The 16,601-nt window shown below is 41.7% G+C and overlaps 1 protein-coding gene and 1 non-coding gene across 3 annotated transcripts in view; one reads left to right on the plus strand and one right to left on the minus strand.

Annotated features, from left to right (window-relative positions):
• Nucleotides 1–112: 112 nt before the first annotated feature.
• PEX14 (peroxisomal biogenesis factor 14) overlaps nt 113–16,601 on the plus strand; it is a 146,781-nt gene continuing 130,292 nt past the window's right edge. Inside the window, exon 1 of one of the 2 annotated variants that reach the window (XM_045482142.1) lies at nt 113–228. In XM_045482142.1, coding sequence (XP_045338098.1) covers nt 193–228 — 36 coding nt within the window. In that variant the 5' untranslated portion in view covers nt 113–192. The remainder of the gene's footprint in view (nt 229–16,601) is intronic. The other variant, XM_045482143.1, reaches the window with a different exon arrangement.
• LOC123600147 lies at nt 13,221–13,324 on the minus strand. The gene has a single exon (XR_006713525.1). It is a non-coding gene; the product is annotated as a U6 spliceosomal RNA (small nuclear RNA).

A 16,601-nucleotide genomic window follows, 5' to 3' on the forward strand; every position in this document is an offset into this window, starting at 1 on the left:
CAGAGACCTAATGGCAATTGTGTGAGGTGACCCGGACGTAGGAGTTCCCCTTCCTCCTCGCGTGCCCTCCCCACCCCCGGCCCCCATCGACAGGTTCAGTTCCGGCTACTTTGGTCTGGGCGGGTGAGCGAGAGCGAGGGCGCTTGGGAGACGCCTCGCCCAGCGGCGATAGATTAGTCAGGCCTCAGAAAGATGGCGTCCTCGGAGCAGGCAGAGCAGCCGAGCCAGGTAAGGGGAGTGGGACTGCCCCGCCGTAGTGGCGGGGACCGCGGCTGGAGGGGGCGCTCGGCGTGCGGCTGGGCGTTGGGCGGGGGCCTTGAGCCTCCCCAGCCGGGGGCCCCGACCTCTTGCCCCCTCCCGGGCCCCGCCCCTCCCCAGGTCCTCGCCGCCCGGCCCCTCCCCCGGTGACCCCTCTCAGACCACATTCCCAAGCCGAGGCTCGGGGGCGCCCGCGGGCCCCCGCTTCCCTCCTGCTGACCCCTCGGGTCCCACTTGCGCTTGGCCGGGACGGTGGCGGGACCCTTGAGAAGCCTCCAGCCTTGAGCTGCGAGGGCCCCTGCTTGAGGAGAGAGAGGGGTGAGAGGCTCCATCGTTCTCGGTTGTCCCCTCCCAGGAGGGCCCTGACTCCATCAGGATTCCCACTCCCACAGCCTCAGCCTCGCGAGGTGGCCCCGCTGCCAGCCTCTTCGTCACCTTTGCGCGTTCCCTGCCAGTGGAGGAATAGAAATGTACTGGGACTCTCTCAGTACGTTGGTAGGAAGGGCACTCACTGTAAACAACAGACGCCACCAAGCTTTTGCTGAGGATCCGTTTTTGCTTCCCGGAGTTTGGTTTTCTCGGCCAAAGGGCCCCCTTTTAGCTTTTCAGCCGCAGTTTCAGCCAGATCACACTCCATTAAGGGGACCTTGGGGACCAGTGTTCGTGCTGTCAGGAAGCAGTGGATGATAAGGCCTATGAATGGGTTTGAAATCCAAAGGTGGGTGGGCGGGGGTGGGGAGGACAGGGGTCAGCGGTACCTTGCATTTACTGAGGGTGTGCTATCATGCTGGGGACAAATTAACGTTTATTATCTTGTGTAATGCTCATTACAACCTTTATGAAATACAGGCTATTAACCGCCATTTCAACAGAAGTGGATTCTAGAGGTCTGTAACATACCCCTGATCACGTGCCTGATGGGGGCTGCATTTAAACCCAGATGTGTGTGACTCCACCGGTTAGCCACACATGCTTGCATTTACTTAGGATTAGACCAAGGAAGAAGAAAATGGTTTCAATGTGGACTTCATCTCTCACCTCCTTGAAACACCTGTAGACTTTTCATAGCCCAGCGGCATTTCACTTCCTTCCTAGGCAGAAGAACACTATTTAACGTTTCTTACTGTTTTATTCTTCAGGATAGGTCTATTACAGGAATTGCACTTAGAGGAGTTGTGTGTTCCCCAGATCAGCTTCTGTTAGCAGAGCGAATGATTCAGAAAGATGAAGTCTGGATTGTAAAATATGGGAAATAACTCGGGCTGATTCTGGCCTTTCTCACCGTCAGAAATTCTGGAGTGTGGGAGTGTCTGGGAGGAGGGGCCCCTCTTTCTTGACTTATCTCGCTTAGCTTCCTGAAATGCTGAAGCTCTTCAAAATCTGGGCTTTTCTGAACGGTTACATGTTAGGGATGCCCACAGCCTGGGGTGTGTGTGTGTGTGTGTGTGTGTGTGTGTGTGTGTGTGTGTGTGTCTTCATTCCCTGGTTCTTCTAGGACTTTTAATTTGCCAGTGCTGTTAAAGTTACTAAAAAGCTTGCCACTTGGAGCCATTGTAGTGCCCAAGGATTCCTTTGGTTCTGGAAATTGTCCTTTCTGTACATGTGGAAGGGATCTAAGGTCCTCTGAGGGGGTTTGGCCATACTTGTTGGGTTTTCAGCTCTGCATATCCTTTGCCCTCCTTTCCAAAGCTGGTAGAGACGGGATTGCATCAGAACACGCTGGCAGTCGGGAAATTTTTAACTCCATGCCAAATTCTGTCGTTGTCTAACAATAAGCCGCAAATGCACACTTTTTAAGTGGACCAACTTCTAGCGGTTGCTTGTCATTTCATTTTCAAGTCCTGATCAACTTAGTTTCCCATTGCTGCTGTCAAAGCAGAGTGGAATTTAAAGAACAATGTGGATAGTTCCTCCAAACCTGGTCTGTAAGAAAGAACACATGTCTGTGGGGCTGAATCAGTATTTGTTTCATAGAAAGTTTGTTGGTTGGCTTTGTGGCTTCAGCTTCTCGTTTTGGAAGATACAGGGTGGTAGCCAACCCCGTTCTTTGAGAGGCGGTGTCGAGCAGTGGCATGGGCTCCAAAGCCATCCTTATTGGCTTAGAAGCCTAGCCCCACTACTCATAGCTGTGTGATCTTGGACAAGTGACTGAACTTTTTTTTTTTTTTTGAGAGAGAGAGAGAAAAAAAGCTCAAGTGGGGGAGGGGCAGAGAAAGGGAGAGAGAGAATCCCAAGCAGGCTCTGCACTGTCTGTGCAGAGCCCGATGTGGGGCTTGAACTCACGAACCATGACATCATGACTGAGCTGAATGAAATTGGATGCTTAACTGACTAAGCCACCAGGCACCCCAATAAAATAACTTACTTTAATTTTTTTTAATGTTTTATTTTATTTTTGAGAGAGAGAGAGAGAGAGACAGAGAGAGACCACAGAATCTGAAGCAGGCTTCAGGCTCTGAGCTGTCAGCACAGAGCCCTACACAGGGCTCGAGCTCACGAACCGTGAGATCATTACCTGAGCCGAAGTTGGATGCTCAACCAATTGGGCCACCCAGGTGCGCCTAAAATGACTTATTCTAGAGCAGTGCCTGACATAGTGTTGTTATTATTACTGCATTCATAAACTCTGAATTTTCACTCACAAACGAGAAATCTTTTTTCCAGTCCTATTATCATCTTTTTTGGGGGTATGATCTTTCACATGTTGCCTACCAGTCCACTCAAGTTGTTCTTTTATTTGTTCTGGAGTAACTTCGTTCATATTTGAATACCCTGAATGCTGGGGTTTATCCTAGCTGTCCTTGTGACTTTTAGATGCTAGTGACATGCTTGATTTTTTCATAATGGCAGTCTTCTTAGTCTTTTTTCAGTCTGAGTTAGAAATTACATTTATTGCTGGGGCGCCTGGGTGGCTCAGTTGGTTAAGCGGCCGACTTTGGCTCAGGTCATGATCTCACGGTCCTTAAGTTCGAGCCCCAAGACAGGCTCTCTGCTGACAGCTCAGAGCGTGGAGCCTGCTTCGGATTCTGTGTCTCCCTCTCTCTCTGACCCTCCCCTGTTCATACTCTGTCTGTGTCTGTCTCAAAACTAAATAAACATAAAAAAAAAAAAAAAGAAATTACATTTATTGCTTCAAATCTTCGTATTTTCTCCATGTTACCCTGGGTTGCATGGTTGATCTCTTATGAGAGGCCCTTCTAGTCTGTACCTGGTATGGCCCATAGAAATGGGAGCTGTTATCCTTATTTCTGTTTCTCCGTCAGCTGTCTTCAGTGAAGTGCAGAAGCATGGTTCATTCTGGGTGTTTAGTGGTTATTGAATATTGAATATATTGCAGAACATGGATTTCAAATCTGTTGAAATTCCCCGGATACAGTACATTTGAGATTGAGAAAACATAGAAGCAGGGGAGGGAGAAGAACACAGCAAAGACGTTAAGGAGTGCGAGAGCATGGCCTTGTATCCTGACCGTCTTTGAACTTCAGTCCTGACTCGCTATTGGACTCACCACTCCACCTCCCTGAGCCTGTTTTCTCCTCTGTAAAGTAGTAATTACCCTAAAGGGTTGCTCTGAGGGTTGACTGGAATCACAGATATAAAAAAAGTATTTGGTGCATTATAAGTGCTCAGTGAGTGTTAGTTTCCTTCTCCCGAGTCTTTATGTGCAGTTTTGGCAGTGTGCTGAACTCTTTTTTTTTTAATGTTTATTTATTTTTGAGAGAGTGTGAGTGGGAGAGGGGCAGAGAGGGGGACAGAGGATCCAAAGCAGGCTCCACGCTGACAGCACAGAGCCCGATGTGAGGCTTGAACTTACAAACTGTGAGATTGTGACCCAAGCTGAAGCCAGCTGCTCAACTGACTGAGCCACCCAGGCGCTCTGGAAGTCTGCTGAACTCTTGAATAACAGTAGTTCAAATGAGATATTTTTCCCCTCAAGGTTTTGGTATTTTGAAAAATTTCCAACCTGTAGAAATGTTGAAAGAATAATACAGAGAACTCCTGTAAGACTCCCATAAAAACTTCAAGATGTACTGTTTACATTTTGCTGAATTTGCTTCATCTCTGTCTCTTTATATATATAAATATATATTTAAGGATTTGAGAATGAGTTACAGAATTACAGTATTCCATCCTAGAATACTTCACCTTGTCTTAAGAGTAAGGTTATTCTCGTTATACCATATCACATGTAACATAATACCGTTATCACACAAGAAATTTAGTATTGATAAAATATTATGTAAGGGGCGCCTGGGTGGCTCAGTCAGTTGAACATCTCACTCTTGATCTCATCTCAGGTCTTGACCTCAGGGTTGTGAATTCAAGCCCTATGCCTAGCATAGAGCCCACGTTTAAAAAAAAAAAATCATTATTGAGGTGCCTTGATGGTTCATTTGGTTAAGTGTGTAACTTTGGCTCAGGTCAATATCTCATGGTTCGTAGGTTCAAGTTCTGTATCGGGCTCTCTGCTGTCAGCACGGATCCTTTGTCACCTCCTCTTTTTTGTACACCCCTCACTCATGTTCTCTCTCTCAAAAATAAACGTTTAAAAAATCATTATTTAATAATATCGTCCACGTTCAAATTCCCCCAATTAAGAAAAATCCAGATCCAATCAAGAAATAGGGATTGCATTGTCTCTTTAGTATGCTTTAGTCTAGAATAACTCCCTAGTCTTTAAATTTTTTCTTTTTCTTTTCTTTATTTTTTAAATATTTATCTTGAGAGAGAGAGAGACAAGAAAGAAAGTGGGGGGGGGCAGAGAGAGAAGGAGAGAGAGAGAATCCTAAGCAGGCTCTATGCTCAGCATGCACCCTGATGCAGGGCTCAATTTCACGACTGTGAGATCATGACCTGAGCTGAAATCAAGAGTTGGATGCTTAACCAACTACTCAGGTGGTTTTCTTTCTTTCTTTCTTTCTTTCTTTCTTTCTTTCTTTCTTTCTTTCTTTCTCTCTTTCTTTCTCTCTTTTTTTTAACGTTTATTTATTTTTGAGAGACAGAGAGAGACAGCATGAGTGGGGAAGGGGCAGAGAGAGAGGGAGACACAGAATCCGAAGCAGCCTCCAGGCTCTGAGCTGTCAGCACAGAGCCCAACGCAGGGCTCGAACTCAGAACTGCAAGATCATGACCTGAGCCGAAGTCGGACGCTCAATCGACTGAGCCACCAAGGCGCCCCATCTTTTCTTTCTTTTATTTTTTAACTGAAGTTGAGCATAGACCCAGAAAGCACACAAATTATGTGTCTAACTTGGAGAATTTTCAGAGTGAACACACTTGTGTAACCAGTACTTGCATTAAGAAATCAAACATTACCAGGACCTCAGAAGCTGTCCCCCCGGTAACCCTCCTGTCACTGTCCCATCCTCAGAGGTTGCCTCTATCCTGATTCAAAATCTGTAGATTCGCTTAATAGCTTATTGAGTGACAAAGTCCTTGTGGCCAAAAACTTTATTGTGGAATTCTAATAGGTATGTTGTGGTCAGTTTAATGAGTTTTGATAAATATTATACCTATGTAACTACCACTGCAATCAAGATCAAAACAATTCCGGTATTCCTAAATGTTCCTTATGCTGCTTCCCAGTAAATCCTAGCTTTTGGCTTCAGGGATTCGGAACTCCTTTCTATCACCATCGATTATATTTGTCTTTTCTAGAATTACCTGTGAATGAATTAAAAAATGTATGTATTCTTTTGTGTCTCACTTCTTTTGCTCAGAGTGATGTTTGTGGGACTTCTATTGTATCAGTAATTCATTAATTTTTAGTAGTGTGTACTATTGTATAGATATACCACAATTTGTTGATCTGTTCACCAGTTTATGGATATTTGGATTCTATTAATGACTTATTGCTGCATAACAGTATTACAGCAAATTTACACAAATTATCAAAAAGAGCACTCATGTATTGTTTCAGTTTCTGTGAATCAGGACACAGTTTAGCTGAGTTTCACAAGGTGAAAAATCAAGATGTCTGCTGGGGCTGTGACCTCATCTGGGTCTTGACTGGGGAAGGATCTGCTTCCTAGCCCATGTGGCTGTTGGCAGCATTTAGTTCCTTATGGCCTGCAGGTCCCTGGTTGAATGCCAATAACAAAATGGCACCCTCTGTTTTTTGCCTCAGGGGTCTTCCTAACATGGTCACTTGGCTTCCTCAAAGCCAGTAAGGAAGAGAGTGTCTTAGGAAAATGGGCACTACAGTCTTACATAATGTAACCACATACATGTAATTACATGCATCCTGTCACTGTTGCCCTACCCTCTTCGCCAGAAGCAAGTCACAGGTCCTGCCCATATTCCAGGGGACCACACAAGGTCATGAGTACAAGGAGGTGGGGATCATGGGAGTCACCTTAGAGTCTGTTTCCCCACTGATTGGTTCTAGTTTGGGGCTACTGTAAATACTCATGTATTGTGGAGAGATAGGTTTTCTTTTCTTTCTTTCTTTCTTTCTTTCTTTCTTTCTTTCTTCCTTTCATAAATACTTATGAGTGGAATTGCTGGGTCACATGGTAAGTATATGTTTAGCCTTATAATAAACTGCCTAAGGGTTTTTGCAAGTTGTACTATTTTTTGTTGTCACCAGCAGTATGTGAGCATTCCAGTTGTCCTATATCCATACCAACACTTGGTATTGTCTGTCTTTAATTTTAGCCACTCTAGTGAGTTTGTAGTGGTGTTTCCTTGTGGTTTTAACTTGCATTTCTGTGATGACGAACAACATTAAGCATCTTTTCTTGTGCTTATTGGTAGAGGCTGGGGTTCATTGTTCTGGTATCATTTTTTGAACAGATTACCCTTTCTCCATTGAATTACCTTGCCACCTTTGTAAAAATTAAAGGACTGTAGATACGTAGGTCAGTTTCCGGGCTCTGTTTTGTTTCATTTATCTCTGTGTCTAGCCTAATGCAAATGAAATACTGTCTTGATTGCTGTAGCTTTATAGTAAATCTTAAAATCAGGTAGTGTAAAGCTTTTGACTTTATTGTTTTTCAGAATTGTTTTAGCTTTGGTCCATTGCATTTCCATATAAATTTTAGAATCAGTTTATCAGTTCTTATAAAAAAGGTTCTTGGGATTTTTATTGAGATTGTGTGGAATCTATAGATCAGTTTGGGGGAGAGTTGATATCTTGGCAACATTGATCTTCTAATTCATTAACGTGGTATGTATCTCCATTTAGGTCATCTTATTTGCTGTCAGTGTTTTGTAGTTTTCAGTCTGTAGGTCATATACACATTTTAAAAAAATTCTCTGAATATTTCATATTTTGGCATGCTGTGTATGGATTTCATTAAAAAATTTCATTTTTCAATGTTATATTTGGGAAAGAGAGACAGAGCGCAAGCGGGAGACAGAATCTGAAGCAGGCTGCAGGCTCTGAGCCGTTAGCACAGAGCCTGACGTGGGGCTTGAACCCATGAGCTGTGAGATCATGACCTGAGCTGAAGTCAGATTCTTAACTGGCAACCCTAAAAATTTCTGGGTGGCTCAGTTGGTTAAGCATCTGACTCTTGATTTTGGTTCAGGTCATGATCTTATGGTTTGTGAGATTGACCCCTGCATCGGGCTCTGCACTGACAGCATGGAGCCTGCTTGAGATTCTCTCTTTTTCTCTCTCTGCCCCTCTCATGCTCACTTTCTCTCAAAAAAATAAAAAAATAAAAACATTAAAAAATTTTTTCACTTTTAATTGTTGAATGCGAGTATATAGAAATAGAATAAAATTGCAGTATTATTTATAGTAGCCAAGATATGGAAGCAGCCCAAGTGTCCATCAAGAGATTAATGGATAAAGAAGACGTGAGATATGTATACACACACACACACACACACACACACACACACACACACGTGCACACACACACACAATGGAATATTATTCAGCCATAAAAAGAAATGAAATCTTGCCATTTGCAACAGCATAGATAGAGCTAGAGGGTCTAATGCCAAGTGAAATAAATCAGAGAAAGACAAATACCATATGATTTTACTCATGTGTGGAATTTAAGAAATAAGGAAAGGAAAAAAGACAAACCAAGAAACAGACTCTTAACTGTAGAGAACAAACTGGAGGTTACCAGAATGGAGGTGGGTGGCAGGATGGGTGAAATAGGTGATGGGGATTAAAAAATAAATAATAAATAAATAAATAATAAATAAATAAATAATTAATAAATAAATAATTAATAAAAAAATAAATTAAATGTAAAATTGAGTTTGTATGTTGGTCTCCTATCTGCAACTTGTTACACTCATAATTCCAGTAGCTTTTTGGTAGATTCTGTGTGATTTCTCACATCTGTAGATGATCCTGTCATCTGCAAATGAAGACAGCTTTACATATTGCTTTTCAGTTTATATGCTCTCTAGGAGTTCTTATACAATGTTGAGTGGAATATTGAGAATAGACATTCTTGCTTTATTCTTGATCTTAGGGGAAAATATATTCAGTCTTCACATTTAAATATGATATAAAGTATAAGTTTTTTTTTTAACTTCTTTTCTTTTTTAAAGTTTATTTATTTATTTTGAGAGAGAAAGCTCAAGCAGGGAGGGGCAGAGAGAGGGAGAAAGAGAATCCCAAGCAGATTCTCCTCTGTCAGTGCAGAGCCCCCATTCAGGGCTCGATCCTACTCGTGACTTGAGCGGAAATCAAGAGTCAGACACTTAACCAACTGAACCAGCCAGGCGCCCCAAGCTCTAAGTTTTATTTGAAGGTGCTCTTTTTCAAGTGGAGGAGATTCAACTTTTATATTTAATTTGTTGAGTGTTTTTGAAAAAATTATGTGTTTTGACTGTTACCAAGTATTCTTTTTGCTATCTGTTGATCCTATTGTTTTTTTTATTAATATGGTAATTCATGTTGATTGATTTTTCAAATGTTAAATTAATTTTCTATTGGATAAATTCTACTTGGTTATGATGTATTATCCTTTCTATATATTACTGGATTTGGTTTGTCAGTGTTTTCTTTCTTTTTTTAATTTTCTTTTTTTAAATTTACATCCAAATTAGTTAGGATATAGTGCAACAATGATTTCAGGAGTAGATTCCTTAGTGCCCCTTACCCATTTAGCCCACACCCCCTCCAGTAACCCTCTATTTGTTTGCCATATTTATGAATCTCTTATGCTTTGCCCCCTCCCTGTTTCTATATTATTTTTGTTTCCCTTCCCTTATTTTCATCTGTTTTGTCTCTTAAACTCCTCATGTGAGTGAAGCCATATGATATTTGTCTTTCTCTGACAGACTAATTTCACTTAGCATAATACCCTCCAGTTCCATCCACGTAGTTGCAAATGCAAGATTTCATTCTTTTTGATTGCCGAGTAGTACTCCATTGTGTATCTATACCACATCTTCTTTACCCATTCATCCATCGATGGACATTTGGGCTCTTTCCATACTTTGGCTATTGTCGACAGCGCTGCTATAAACATGGGGGTGCATGTGCCCCTTCGAAAGAGCACACCTGTATCCCTTGGATAAATACCTAGTAGTGCAATGGCTGGGTCGTAGGGTAGTTTGATTTTTAATTTTTTGAGGAACCTCCATACTGTTTCCCAGAGTGGCTGCACCAGCTTGCATTCCCAGGTTTGTCAGTATTTTCTTAAGGGTTTCTTCATTTATATTTAAGAGAGATATTGATTTATAGTTTTCTTTTGTGTGTGTCTGTGAAATCTTTGTCTAGTTTTGGTATCAAAGTCATATTGTCTTCCTAGAATGAGTTGGAGAATTTTACCTTTTTTTCTATTTTCTGAAATAGTTCATATAAGATTGGCATTATTTTTCCTTAAATGTTTAAGAGAATTCACCGGTGAAGCCACCTGGGCGTACAATTTTCTTTTTTAATTTTCATTACATATGTAATTTCTTTTTAATTAAATATTTTAAATTATGTTATAAATTTATTCTTTTTTAAAGTTTATTTTGAGAGAGCGAGAGTGAGTGCACATGTGAGCAGAGGCAGAAGCAGAGAGAGCACGAGAGAGAATCCCAAGCAGGCTTTACACTGTCGGCACAGAGCCCCACGTGGGGCTTGATCTCAAAGACTGTGAGATCATGACCTGAGCCAAAAATCAAGGGTTGGGGCTCAACTGACTGAGCCACCCAGGCACCCCTCCCTTATTATCTTTTAAGTATCTATAGATATGCAGTGCTTTTCCTGATTTCATTTATAATACTGTAAATTAGTGTCTTCTGTATTGTTTATTGATTGGTTTAGATAAAGGCTATCAATCTTAATATTCTTCCAAAAAAACCAGCTTATATTTCATTGACTGTAATTTTATTTATTTATTTATTTATTTATTCATTCATATATTTATTTTAGAGAGAGCGCATGCACGCATGAGAGTAGGGGAGGAGCAGAGAGAGAGAGAATCTTTTTTTTTTTTTACGTTTATTTTTGAGAGAGAGAGCTTGTACACAGGGGTGAGAGGCAGAGAGAGGGGGAGAGAGAATCCTAAAGAGTCTCCACGCCCAGCATGGAGCCCAAGTGGGGCTCATTCCCATGACCCTGGGATCATGACCTGAGCTGAAATCACGAGTCCCATGCTTAACCAACTGAGCCACCCAGGTGCCCCTATTTCTTTCCTTCTATTTTGGGTTTCATTTGCTCTTATTTTTCTAGCACATTTTCTAAAGTTAGTACACTACTAAAAACATTAGATTTCCTTCCCAACACTGCTTTAGTTGCATTCCACAAATTTAGATTATGTTGTGGTTTCATTTTTGTACAGTTCGGAATATTCAGAATATTTTCTTATTTCCCCCGTGATTTCTTCTTTCTCCCGTAGATTATTTAGAAGCCTGTTTAATTTCCAAACATTTGGGCTTGTTTCCAGATTTTTTTTTTTTTTTTATTGATTTCTAGTTTAATCTCATGGTCAGAGAGCATACTCTGTATGATTTCAACTCTTTTAAATTTGAGATTTGTTTTATGGTCTGTCTTGGCGAATTTTCCTTGTGAACTTGAAAATAATGAATATTCTGCAGTTGTTGGATGGAGCATTCTACTAATGTTAATTAGGCCAAGTTGGTTGATAGTGTTATTTAGGCCTCCTGTACCCTTACGGACTTTTTGATTAAGGAGAGCGGATTATTAAAGTCTCCAACTGTTAATTGTGGATTTGTCTATTTATAGCTTTTTAATTCTGTCTGATTTACTTCGTGTATTTGAAACTTCGTTACTGTATGCATACTTACTCAGGATTATGATGTCTTCTTGAGTGACTCCTTTATTTTTGAACTGTCCCTGTTTCTGTTTGGTAATATCTGCTATTTTGAAGTTGTCTGAGATTTATTGCTCCTGCAGCTTCCTTGTGACTAGTGTTTGCATGAGGTGCCTTCTATCCTTTGGCCTTTCACCTATGTTTCTTTTGCTAAAAGTGGTTTTCTCCTAGACAGCATACAGCTGGGTCTTGCTTTTTCCCCACAAAGTCTGACCATCTCTGCCTTCTATTTGGAGTGTTCCATTTATACTTGAGGTAAATATAAATATGGTTGGGTTTAACTCTACCGTCTCACAATTTTTTCCATCTGTTCTTTTTTTAAAAGTTTTTAAGTGTTTTTTATTTTTTGAGAGAGAGAGTGAGAGCGAGCGGGGGAGGGGCAGAGAGAGGGAGACACAGAATCTGAAGCAGGCTCCAGGCTCCGTGCTGTCAGCACAGAACCCAACACAGGGCTCGAACTCACGAATCTTGAGATCATGACCTAGGCCGAAGTCAGATGCTTAACTGACTGAGCCACCCAGGCACCCCTTATCTGTTCTTTGATCCCTGTTATCTTGTCTTGGATTGAATTAAAAAACATTAAAAAAAATTTTTTTTAATGTTTATTTATTTTTGAGACAGAGAGAGACAGAGCATGAACGGGGGAGGGTCAGAGAGAGGGAGACACAGAATCCGAAGCAGAACAGAATGCTGACAGCTCAGAGCCTGATGCGGGGCTTGAACCCACAGACTGTGAGATCATGACCTGAGCCGAAGTTGGATGCTTAACCGACTGAGCCACCCAGGTGCCCCTAAAAAACATTTTTTTAAAGATTTTATTTTTGAGTAATCTCTACACCCGATATGGGGCTCGAACCCACAACCCAGAGATCAAGAGTCGCATGCTTTTACCTACTGAGACAGCCAGGCGTCCCAGATTGAATTATTTTTTAAGGATTTCATTTGATCTCTACTATTGCTTTAGCTGTATCTCTATTTTTTTTTTGATCAGTAATTGGCGTGAGGTTTACCATATGTTCCTTAAGGTTGCCAGAGCTTGCTTTCAAATGATTTACCAACTCACAAGGAACGTAAGAACTGTACCAACAGTATGCTTCTGCCGTCTGTTAGTCTGTTAATACTATTAGTGTCCTAGATTTTACTTGTACTTGTGTCATCAACCCTGCAGTGCACTTTGGAGAGACAGAGAGACAGAGCGTAAGTGGGGGAGGGGCAGGGAGAGAGGGAGACACAGACTCTGAAGCAGAGTCCACGCTCCGAGCTGTCAGCACAGAGCCCGACTCAGGGTTGGAACTTATGAACTGTGAGAGCATGACCTGAGCCGAAGTCGGACGCTTAACCAACTGAGCCACCCAGGTGCCCCTACCCTGCAGGGCATTTTAAGTTATCTTTTTAAAATTTAAAAAAATAGTAGAAATGAATAATATAAAATAAATATATTTAAGATATCTTTGCTATTTACCAGCATATTTACCATTTCTGTCATTCTTTTGTGTATCCAGTTTTCATCTGGTATTGGTTTTCTTATGCTTACGGGATTTCTTTTAGCATTCTTGTGGTATGGGTATACAATTTCTTCTGGCTTTTTTTTCCCCCTCTTAAAAAGCTTTTATTTTGTATTTTTAAAATTTTGTTGTTTTAAATTTTAATTCAAGTATAGGTAACATGCAGTATAGTGTTTCAGGTGCACAGTATAGTGATTCAACAATTCTACACATTACAAAAAACTTGGAACACTTCCCAAATTTTCATGTCATCTCTGGGCAGGGGCCGTGCTAATCTCTGTATTGTTTCAATTTTAGTGTATGCACTGCTGAACTGAGCACATTTTATTTTGTATTTATTTTTGAAAGATATTTTTACTGGATGGGGCACCTGGGTGACTCAGTTAAGCGTTAAGCGTCTGATTGTTGATTTCAGCTCAGGTCATATCATGGTTCGTGAGTTTGAGTCCGCCATTTGGGCTCCATGCTGACAGCACAGAGCCTGCTTGGGGTTCTCTCTCTCTCCCTCTCTCTGCCCCTCCCGCTCCCCTGCAGGTTAAGTTTTAAACTTAAAAAAAAAAAAAAAAGGGGTGCCTGGGTGGCGCAGTCGGTTAAGCGTCCGATTTCAGCCAGGTCATGATCTCGCGGTCCGTGAGTTCGAGCCCCGCGTCAGGCTCTGGGCTGATGGCTCAGAGCCTGGAGCCTGTTTCCGATTCTGTGTCTCCCTCTCTCTCTGCCCCTCCCCCGTTCATGCTCTGTCTCTCTCTGTCCCAAAAATAAATAAACATTGAAAAAAAAATTAAAAAAAAAAAAAGATAATTTCACTGGATATGGAATTCTAGGTTGACAGTTTTCCCCCCGTAGGCATTTTAAATTCTTTTTAAAAAAATTGTTTATTTGTTTTTGAGAGAGAGAGAGAGAGAGAGGGAGGAAAGGAAGGAGGGAGGGGCAGAGAGAGAGGGGGAGGGAGAGAATCCCAAGCAGGCTCCAAGCTGTCAGTGCAGAGCTCAACGTGGGGCTTGATCCCACAAACCATGAGATCATGACCTGAGCTGAAGTCGGATTCTTTTTTTTTTTTTTTAAACATTTAACATTTATTTATTTTTGAGACAGAGAGAGACAGAGCATGAACAGGGGAGGGGCAGAGAGAGAGGGAGACACAGAATCTGAAACAGGCTCCAGGCTCTGAGCGGTCAGCACAGAGCCCGATGCGGGGCTTGAACTCACGGACCGCGAGATCATGACCTGAGCCGAAGTCGGACGCTTAACCGACCAAGCCACCCAGGCGCCCCTGAAGTCGGGTTCTTAACCAGCTGAGCCACCTAGGCATCCCCACCTGTGGGCAATTTAAAGATATGAGGCCATTGTAGTTTTTCTTTTTTTTTTGTATTATTAATTTTAAAAATTATTTCTTTATTTTTTATTTTAGAGAGAGAATACAAGTGGGACAGAGGGGCAGAGGGAGAGAGAGAATCTTAAGCAGGCTCCATGCTCAGTGCAGAACCCCTGACACAGGGCTTGATCCCACAACCCTGGGATCATGACCTGAGCCAAAATCAAGAGTCAGATGCTCAACTGACAGAGCCACCCAGGTACCCCATCATTGTAGTTTTTATTTGGCTTGTGTAGCTTCTGGTCAGAAACCTGAGGTCATTCTTAATCTTGGTTAATATCTGTAGGTGATCTCTTTTTTTCTGGCTGCTTATAAGATTTCCCCCTTTTCATGGGTTTTTATTTTCTTAAAAAATTTTTTTAGTGTTTATTTATTTTTGAAAGAGAGAGAGAGACAGAGCACAAATGGGTGAGGGGCAGAGAGGGAGACACAAAATTGGAAGCAGTCTTCAGGCTCTGAGCTGTCAGCACAGAGCCTGACGAGGGGTTTGAACCCATGAACCATGAGATCATGACCTGAGCTGAAGTAGGATGCTTAATCCAGGCGCCCCGAGGGTTTTTAGCAATTTCATTGTATAGAACCTTAGCATGTGTGTGTGTTTTTTTTGCTTAGGGTTTGTTGAGCTTCTTGGATTTGGGAGTTTCATCAGACTTTGAAAAATTTCAGCCATTATTTCTTCAAATATTTTTCTTTTTTTTACCTTTGTCCTTCATTTTGGTCAGTTTTTGTCACTGTGTTTTCAAGTGCACTTACCTTTTCTTCTGTAGTATCTAATCTGCTGTCACTCCCATTCAGTGGAATTTTTATTTCTGATATTCTAGTTACATCTCTAGAAGTCCTATTTTCTTTTTATGTGATATATTTCTCTCCCTACTGTGATCCTGTTTTCCTTTCAGTTTTCTTTTTATTGAGGTATGATTGACATACATTAGATTAGTTTCAGGTATACAACATAATGACTCAGTATATGTATTTTAAAAATTGCATAAGGGATGTCTGGGTGACTCGGTTGAATGTCCCAGTCTTGATTTTGGCTCAGGTTATGCTCCCAGGGTCATGGGATCAAACACTGTGATGCACTCTACAATGAGTGTGGATCCTCCTTAAGATTCTCTCTTTCTCTCTCTACCCCTCTCCCCCACTCACGCTCCCTCTTTCTCTCTCTGAAATAAATAAGATAAAATAAAAAAATTGCATTAAATTCTTGAATAAAGTTATAACACCTGTCTTAATGTTTTCATTTCTGCAAATTATTCCTTTTATTTATTTATTTATTTATTTATTTATTTATTTATTTTTTACTTTTTTTTTTTATTTTTTAAAAAAAAATTTTTTTTTTTCAACGTTTATTTATTTTTGGGACAGAGAGAGACAGAGCATGAACGGGGGAGGGGCAGAGAGAGAGGGAGACACAGAATCGGAAACAGGCTCCAGGCTCTGAGCCATCAGCCCAGAGCCTGACGCGGGGCTCGAACTCACGGACCGCGAGATCGTGACCTGGCTGAAGTCGGACGCTTAACCGACTGCGCCACCCAGGCGCCCCTATTTATTTTTTACTTTTTAAAAAATGTTTATTTAATTTAGAGAAAGAGAGAGAGACAGTGTGAGAGGGTAAGGGCAGAGTTAAAGGGAGACACAGAATTGGAAGCAGGCTTCCAGCTCTGTGCTGACAGCTCAGAGAGGCTTGAACTCATGAACTGCGAGATCATGACCTGAGCCGAAGTCGGATGCTTAACCGACTGAGCCACCCAGGTGCCCCTTCTTCTGCTTTTTCTTATTATTGTGCATCACACTTTCCTGCTTCTGGACATCTGGTGAGACTATTGATCAGATGCTGGGTGCTGCGAATATTACATTGTTGAGGGTCTGGATTTTGTGGTCATACTTTAAAGCATGTTGAGATTTATTCTGGTGGATAGTTAAGTTACTTTTGTTAATTTTGATTCTGTCAAGTCCTGTTTTTTTTTTTAAGATATTAAGTAATCTCTACATCCAACATGGGGCTCGAACTCACAACCCTAAGGCCAAGAGTCACGTGCTCTACCTGCAGCCAGGTGCTCCCATCAAGTCCTGTTTTTAGGCTGTGTAAGGGTGGATCCAGGGTGGCCTTTACCCTAGGGATAATCTGCCCTCTCCCCGCCAGGATACGGCCCTTCCAGGTCTGTCCTGAGTGCCCTGACGGAGCAGTGAGGACACGCCAGTCCGGTGCCTGTGACCTGTGAGGTC

Source organism: Leopardus geoffroyi, chromosome C1 (assembly GCF_018350155.1).
Source record: "Leopardus geoffroyi isolate Oge1 chromosome C1, O.geoffroyi_Oge1_pat1.0, whole genome shotgun sequence".
NCBI lineage: Eukaryota > Metazoa > Chordata > Mammalia > Carnivora > Felidae > Leopardus > Leopardus geoffroyi.